At 37.8% G+C, this 9031-nt stretch overlaps 1 protein-coding gene across 2 annotated transcripts in view; it reads left to right on the forward strand.

Annotated features, from left to right (window-relative positions):
- Positions 1-8793, forward strand: part of nrg1 (neuregulin 1) — an 86902-nt gene extending 78109 nt beyond the window's left edge. Inside the window, exon 7 of one of the 2 annotated variants that reach the window (XM_072371429.1) lies at positions 4977-8793. In XM_072371429.1, coding sequence (XP_072227530.1) covers positions 4977-5343 — 367 coding nt within the window. In that variant the 3' untranslated portion in view covers positions 5344-8793. The remainder of the gene's footprint in view (positions 1-4976) is intronic. The other variant, XM_072371430.1, reaches the window with a different exon arrangement.
- Positions 8794-9031: the final 238 nt, after the last annotated feature.

Below are 9031 nucleotides of genomic sequence, written 5' to 3' on the forward strand. Positions count from 1 at the left end.
TCATCCCTAAAGCACACTGCATTCTATGTTGTGTAGCCTTATATATCCTTAGTAGCTGAAGCCTTAAGAAGTATGTTTTGGCCTGGAGATAATAGTGTCATAATCTCTTTCCCCCAATTACTAAATTCATCCTGGCTGACTTTAATGGTGTCAAGTTGCAGTTGCCTTGGGCATGTCCAGGCACATTTCTCTTCAATTACCTCTGGGTCAAATCTGAGAAATTAAAACATTAAAACTTTAGAAAATGTTGTTGGCAAAAAGTTATGCTCTTCACTCGTCATCTTGCTGTAATAGATTTTGCAGTACCAAGTTACATGTTTTGATGTACCATTTTAATTCATGATGATAATATAGTGAGCACAGTCAGTGGGGTTACATGATGGGATTAACTCGATTATAGCTATAGTTGGGATATGCTTCTTATTTGAGAAAGGGTAATCATCCTTGGATATATGGCGGTGAATGAATCGAATCACTGGCACAAAGCATGTCATACCCCGGTACGATATGTGGTGCTGTATCCATTCCAACTATCGCTAATAGAGTCACTTCCGGTTGATGTCTTCACCACCAACAACAACAAACTCAGGTATTCGAGAAAGATGGCGAACGAAGGGCAAGATGAAGCTACGTCCCTCTACATTTAGTTTGTGATGAGCTGGTTATGGCACAAACACGATGCACAACGACGCGTTCTCCATTATCATTATTATATATTTCTTTCCGATGGCGGCGACAATAACAGTAATTTCGTCTCCTTCAACTTCCGGGTGACGATCTGCATGCGCAGAACGCTCAATCCAATCCACCACGTGCTTCTGCCATCTACATGCACGTTTAGTGTACGTTTGGATCGAGTTATCTCGGTCTTAATCCGATCATGAGCAACCCGATCCAATCCGTTTTTTTGTCAGATTAAGGTGTCTACATGAACTGACTAACTCAGTCTTATAATTTAGCCATTAATCCGATCCGATGGCCCTCGTGTAACCCCACTGTGTGATTTACTTCATAGTAATATAATGTACGCAGTGTCATAGTCTATAGTGAGTTTTTGATTTTTACTTCTACACTTTTTACCCAGTGAAATCCTTGTGCTTGTATGTTTTGAATGTTACCCAGGATAAAGATGGCAAATTTAATTTTAGCTTGTTACTAATTTTGTCCACAAAAAAACAAAGAAAATTAATAGATATGATTTTCAATCTCTTTTATAATTTTTCTTTTTTGTTTCTTATGGTGGACATGTGCAGTTTGCATGGCCATGGCCAATTGAGGGGGTAAATGAATGAAGAAAAACTTTTTTTTTTCTTCTGTGTGTTTAATTGGAATTCTGATGTCTCAGATGAGTTGGAGTGCCTATTCTTTTTAAATTCAAATGCTGGTCTTGACTTGAGCTTTACCTCTCAAGTCCTTGGTCTGTCTCAGTCTCAAGGAACTCTTGTCTTGGTATCAATCTGGTTACTATCCAATCTGGTCTTGTCTAAAACACCAATTAGATGCACCTGGAAACTAGTTATCCTCTAACTTACTATGGAAGCAGTAAGGATATATTTTGTTTTTCAACCACTGCTCCTAGATTTTGACTCGGTTTTTGTTAAATATATAATGATACAGTGAAATATTTCATGTATTGTTGCTCGTGTGACCTGGTTAGGACCAGATGATTCTAAATTGTGTTTTAAGAGATTCAATATATGTCTTAATCAAATCTTAGAATGAGGACAGAGGGTGTACTTTCTTTTTACAAAAAATATACAATAATGAAGAGAAATAAAAAATTTTAAAAAATGCAATAACAAATGGAAATAGTAAACTTAAATATTGAATTGGAAAGTTTGCATTTACACTCTTTACAATCATTTTGAGTTATAAGTACAGGTTTTTTGTCTATCCACCCTACTCAATCCATATAATGGCTTAGTTATGGGTGAGTTATTTTCTTTCATCGAATTAGAATCAATATTGTTTGAAATGTAAAAAGTTTTGCTAAATTCAGATTGTTTACCTTCAAAAAATCCACTGTTAGTTATTACTGTCCTGTTCGATTACAATACATTGTTACATAATTAGTCATTGACTTCACCAAATAAGATGCATAGATAAGCAAAGACTTTTTCTTTCTTTTTTTCAAACACATTCTACAGGTAGTTTCTTGTTGATTGTGCTCTCGTAACTGACCACAGAATGGGGGGTGAGGGTGTGCAGTGTTGTCCAGTATTGTCTTAACTTGGACATCATTCCACTCTCTGACACCGCAGTCAAGAAGTCAAATTCCACCCCCAAAGCAATAGCCTTGTGGATCAGTAGTCTCTTGGTATCCACCGCCCTCCTCTTCAGGTCCACAGCCAATACTTTAGTCCACATTGTGTCAGTCTGGGAAAGACTGACACCTATAGACCAACCCATAGTCAAGACAGATACTATTTTTTATTTATTAATTTCTGACCCATCAGGTGATGGCCCATAGTTTTACTGAATAGTGATAGCTGTCCCTGTTAAAAGCAGAGAAGCAACGATAAGAAATAAAGCTAAAAAAAGTTTCAAGAATCCGAAAGCAAGCAGGGGAATCTGCAACAGGCTGCACACATGTTGATGCATGTGCACATGTATAAAGAGCTTTTTAATATTGGCTCTTTAATGTTTAAGTTAGGGTTTTGTGACTTGCATTGTCACAAGGCTAGTAACTGAACCCAAAAGCAGTTCGGTAATGTTTTAAGCATTTTATTTACAATATTCAAGAGGAATATGCCTAGCCAGGGCCAGTAAACAGGAAAATGGGCTCAACAGATCCTGGCTGACAGAAAAAGGCAGATCTGCTCTGAAGGCTGACAGTGAGAAAGCAGACTTGCTGGCAGTGACAGGAAGAGAGTAAGCAGGCACACTGACAGTGACGGGCAGGGAATAGGCAGGCAGTCCTGGACACAAGAACAAAGGATAAGTATAATGGCAAAGGGTATAGGGAAAAAACTCAATTTACTTGACTATGGCCTGAGTATCATACACTAGTACTACAACAATCTGTGGGTGAGTGGTGAGGAATCTAGAGAAGAGACTGAACAGCTATAGTTTCAGTCCTGCAGATCAACATCACAGCTGGTCAGATTCTTCCTTAATCCCATGATGTTTTCCATCAAGGTCAAAGAGAGGAGTATTGAAAAAAACAATAGGGAGTATTTCTTTTGCCATTTGTTATACCGGGTTTTTAGTTCATGGTATTTTGCCTGAGTTTATTTAAATTTATTAAAGTTATTTTAGTGTCTATTTTAAAAAATAAAGCTGGCAAAATAAATAGCAGGGCCTATGGCTTTAGCCAGCATTTTATCCAAGGTCTTAGAAAGGACTATACTGAATAGAATTGAACCTTTTGTCTTGACCTCTGATAACCAGCTTGGTTTTAAATCTAAACATGGTACAGGCATGTGTATTTTTGCTTTAAAGCAGATTTTAGGTTTGTATAACAGAGATAATTCCACAACTTTCATGGGTTGTATTGATGCCGTTAAAGCTTTTGATCATATGAATCAGGGAAGGTTATTTTATAAGTTACAGAACAGAGAGACTGACTAATTTTGAGTTAGAATTTTGTCCTCAGTCAATGCACATGAAATGGGATAACTGTGTTTGCCCCTTTTAACATATGCAATGGAGCATTTTATCTCCTCGTCTGAATGTATATATGGATGATTTATCAAAGCTGCCAAATAACTGGAACAGGATGTATAGTTGGTGGTACCATAATTAACCACTTCATATAATAGTGTTGGCCTTTACCAGTTATTGAGTGTCTGCTCTCAATGTGGTTTAGAGTTTGATATTAATCATAATGCAAAGAAAAGTAATATTATGATTATAAGAAGCAGAGAGAATTATAAATTAGCAATTCCTGACACTTTCACTATCTGATATTGTTTTTAAAGTATGTACTATAGTTAAATACCAAGGGACATTATATAACTGACAAACTGACTGTTGGTATGGAGACCTACAGACTTTGTCCCCTAATGTATGCACATGCTAATATGCTTGATACATAAGCTTAGTATGTGCACCGGTGAACATACATACCAGTGAAGATTGCACTTTTGAAAACATATTGTTACCCCCCATACTGAGGGTGCACAAAGTGATTGTGGAAAGAAAAAACTCTGTCAGAACCAGATTCAGGGAGGGTGGCCATCAGCCTCGACCAGCTGAGGGTTATTGCTGCTTGGGTGACAGTGTCACACCTTTGCTAGGAACCCAAATTATGACACCATCTGACCATAGAACACGTTTATTTAAACAAGGAGGAAGTAGGAAGGTGGGGAGGTGAAGGGTGAGAGGAGATGGCTGGGCTGGTTGGCAAGCAGACAGGCTGCACTCCACTTCTGACAAATCATATGCACAGAGTGACAATCCAGCAGCGACTGAACGGAGGACAGGAACTAAATGTAGACTGGGTGATGAGCTGATGGTAACCAGGTGTTTTGATTGTAGCAGCAGGGCAGGTGTAGAGTGTGAGGTAGACAGTTCCAGAGAAGACAGAGTGCAAGGGGGAAGGGAAGGTGGCAAACACAAACAGCACAGGCCAGTACCAAAATTGTCACGCCACTGGCCTCATGACACATAGAAACCTGAAATTGTGGAGTTGTTCACAGCCCTTTTAACTTTATTTCTCACCTGCAAATTAAGACACTCTGTGATTGACTGGTGACCTCTCCAGGATGTACCATGTCTGAATTAAGCAGGTATAGAAAATGGATTGATAGAAATTAAGATACTGCCACACAAGTTTTTAATGTAAAGAAAAAAAAGTTTTATGAGTCATACCTAAATTTGCAGTTTGTAATTCCTACAGGGTGATACAGTGATTATTATATTAGTTGTTGTGTGATAAGTTTGATTGTGTAATCCTGCTAACGCTCTTGAATCATCTGTGTCTATAGTTCCAATGCTGTAGTTACAGTGTTTCTGTTCTTATTGTGTTTCTGCAGGTTTGTGTCTGCCATGAGAAACCTGATTCAACTGTCCTCAGAGTCACAGCCTGCTCCCACATCTCCAGGCTCTCCTTCATCAGATATATCAGCCTCCCTATCCAGTTTGGCAATCTCTGTCCCCTCAGTGGCTTTAAGCCCCTCTGTTCAAGAGGACCACCTCCTTCTGCTGGCAAAAAGAAGTCAGGCTCACATGTCCACAAGGGTAGAACAAATAAGGAGCTTTTCCCAAAGCTGTTATGGCCATGTGGCACACAGCTTTCTGTCCAGCCCAGTGCTTAATATGCAAAATTTTAACTATCGAATCATAAATGATCACAACATCACTGCTACCATCCACAGTTTCTCAGCATTACTTGAGAAATGAATTAATCCAGACAACAATACTCATAACTGCAGAACAAAAAGAGCCTCTTGCCATGTGCTGCATTACTTCAGTGGCATGCTGGTGAGTGAACCCAATGAGCCTCACCCTTACTTACTGCAGATAGGACTCCAGTCCCTTGGGCTTTGAACAGCAGCAAGACTAACCCAACATTTCCAAATAATGACCTGCAAATTAAACCATCAAGCCCTACTCTCTAACAAGATCTAACTGATGCATAAAGTATAAAGAAAAAGCTTAAAATACTTTTTGTTGAAAGGCGAAAAAGTAAACCATCACCATTAAAATATTACTTCACTTTATTAATGCTGTGTAAAGACTTCTAAAGATAATTAAAAAATGCAACTTATTTTAGTGATGTAGTGAATAAAGAGTTTTATAAATAAAAAAACAAATGTACAAATGTGGTCATGTGTTGCAAGTAAAGTGCCATATGCTTGTATGCAGCAACAGTTAACAATATATTTCAGAGTACAAAGTATAATTGGTGCCTTTTGTTTAGTAGGCTTAAGGGGAAATAACATTACACACTGGACTATGTATAACATTCTGATATTTTAAAGGATCAAGGTGCATGCTATCCTTACATGCTGTGATAGAATGACAAACATGTTACGGTTTCATTTTCAGCTGTTTCATTTAACTCGTCACTTATCTGATGTCCTTGTTTAGTTAAGCTATCTCACTAAATCTTAAAAAATACACATCACTTTATCAGCCAGGACAGTTATGTACCAGTACATTATAAATAAGCTCATTACCTGCATTTGATGAGGTAAAAAAGACGGATACTTTTTTATTAATCAGTGCACTATACTATGAATTAACTGTCTGTTCCAGTATCCTGCCACTGAATGGATATCATAGCTGTGAGATAAACGTGCAATCGATAAAATCTGCTTCTTAGGTGTTAATTATGCACTCATCTGCAGTGCCCTCCATAATGTTTAGGACAAGGTCACAATTTTCTCTCTGCTCCTAAGTGTAAAATTCTAAATTGAAAAATCTAGACGTGTTTAATGTGCATATTCCACACTTTAATTTAAAGTCTTTTCATGCATTTCAACACTTTTTATACAAAGCCTCCCTCATTTTAGGGCTCCAAAATGTTTGGGACAAAGCAATGGTAGGTACATTAAAGCAGTCCTGTTTAGTACTTTGTTGCATATCCCTTACATGCAATGACTGCTTGAAGTTGGTGATTGTTAGACATCACCAGGGGCTGAGTGTCTTCTCTAGTGATGCTCTGCCAAGCCTCTACTGCAGCCTCCTTCAACTCCTGCTTGTTCCGGGGTATTGTCCCTTTAAGTTTCTTCTTCTTTTAGCTCTGATAAACTCTGTTTGAGGTCATTATCTTGTTGCAGGATGAAGTGTCATCCGTTGAGTTTGGAGGCATTTACTGGAACTTGAGCAGATCAGATGTTTCTATCCAGCTGAGAATTCATTATGTGACTGTCATCAGCAGTTACATTACCAATCTAGATAAGTGTGTCAATACCTGTTGCAGCCATAACACTCCCACCACTACGTTTAACAGATTAACTGGTATGCCTTAGATCTTGGCAGTTCCTTTTTGTCTTCACACTTTCTTCTTGCCATCACTCTGATACAGGTTCATCTTGGTCATGGTGTAATCTATGTCTCACCTTTTTCCAGAATTCTGCAGGCTCCTTAAAGTAGTTTTTTTATTTTGCAAAGTGTAATCTGGCCATCCTGTTTTTGTGGCTAACTATGGTTAGCATGTTGCAGTGTAACCTCTTATTTCTTCTCAAGAAGTCTTCTGTGGATAATGGTCTTGACAAAGACAGACCTGCCTCCTGAAGACTGTGTCTGATCTGCTGACCAGGGAATAGAGGATTTATCTTGACCATAAGGAGGATTTATCTGTCATCAGTAGTGGATGTCTTCATTGGCCTACCAGTCCCCTTGCAATTACAGAGCTTACGAGCACTATTATAATACTATACTTGCAAAGCATTTAAGCAGCAAACAGATACACTTCAATCAGGACTTTTTGCAGAGATGTTCCAGACGTGTTGCATGTAAGAACACAGATGGCCAAAACTTTCATTCCTGACTTCTTCACAGGTAACCCAGCAAGCTGCGTAGTGAGAAATCTTGAAGATCAGTGAGTGCACCAGTGTATGTATACAGTAGCACATTCTCAATATGGAGACCATTCTGTCTTTAGTGAAGACATTGATATGTTACAGAGTGATGCATTTTGTGGTTTAAAGAAGGTTTAAAGAATAATATACTGTATACATTATGGTGAACTGTTTTGAGTCATATCTCTTTTAGAGATTCTGTTTGTTACAACTCCCCACAACTGTATGCATCTATGTTTTCAGTTGCCCAAGCTTTTTTTCAAATATGCAGTGTCATTATATGCGCGATTAAATAAGACAAGTAAGAAATACTTTCTTATAAAGTTTGCATATTCTTTGAATGTAATTACAGGTCATACTGCTTGTATGAACAACTGATCCAGAGTAATTTCTGGTGAAGGACACTCTCCCTGTTGGACATACAGATTCAGTTCCATTTCAGTTCAAATCAATTTATTTGTATAGCGGCAGTTCTCAATATGTTTTATGTGTAGACACTTTCAATTTAGAATAAACAAGTCCTATGAAGTCAGTCAATATCCTGAATAATTATAATCCAAAATCAAACCCAGTCTGCCAAATCAGTTGTAGCTGTGTTCATAAAAGGATAGCCTTGCCAAGGAAACCAACAGATTGCTTTGACTCTTGAGGTAAATGTCAGTCAATGTCAAACATTCCTCTATTCTGAGGGTCATGGGTCAATGGGCAACAGTGAAGAGAACTCACTTTCATCAAGAAGAGGCCTCCAACAGAACCAGACATAGAAAGAGCAGCCATCTGCCTTGACCACTCTGAGGGTGAGAGGGGTGTACTTTGATGCAAATTCAACATAAACAGACTTTCTTAGTATTAGCTTACTTGACAAAGCCTAAAGCTTCACTCAGTGACGATGGGTACTATGACAGCTGTTATGACCTTTCTTTGTTAACTCAATCTTTGTTCTTCGTTTTCTTTGCACGCTCACATGAAAAGGATGTTTTATGCATCATTTGTCTCAACAGACAAACTCAAAGCATGGTTCCCGTGGAAACATGATGTGCAGCCTATATTTTGTTTTATTGTTACTGCAAGGCTTTTTTGGTTGGTGAGGAAGTTTAGATATTAAATATAGGCTTGTTAATTCAACACAGAGTTCTGTTCAAAATAGCTGCTGTTTGATTAACATTAAAATCCGTAGTGGGTCAAATTAATCAATTAAATCGATTAAATACTGATGTCAATAAATCAATATGTTGTGATTAATTATGGTGACTAAAATATCTACATTTGATCAACATATGACCAACTATTAAAATTGTGTGTGTGTATATATATATATATATATATATATATATATATAAACACACCAAAATGTTGTTCTTGTTATTTAATTTATTAAATCGCCACTGAACTTACGAGTCACTTGTCTCCTTTTTTTCTACTTGCAAACGGAGTGTGCAGCATATCAAACTTGCCAATTTGTATCAGAAAATGATTGTATGTTCATATTCACATCCACAGGCTCAATCCAGGGCAGTTTGGAGCCTGAGGGATACCACAGCAGGCAAATTTTGTCTGTTAGT

Source organism: Leuresthes tenuis, unplaced genomic scaffold, assembly GCF_036924035.1.
Source record: "Leuresthes tenuis unplaced genomic scaffold, fLeuTen1.0.hap1 SCAF_19, whole genome shotgun sequence".
NCBI lineage: Eukaryota > Metazoa > Chordata > Actinopteri > Atheriniformes > Atherinopsidae > Leuresthes > Leuresthes tenuis.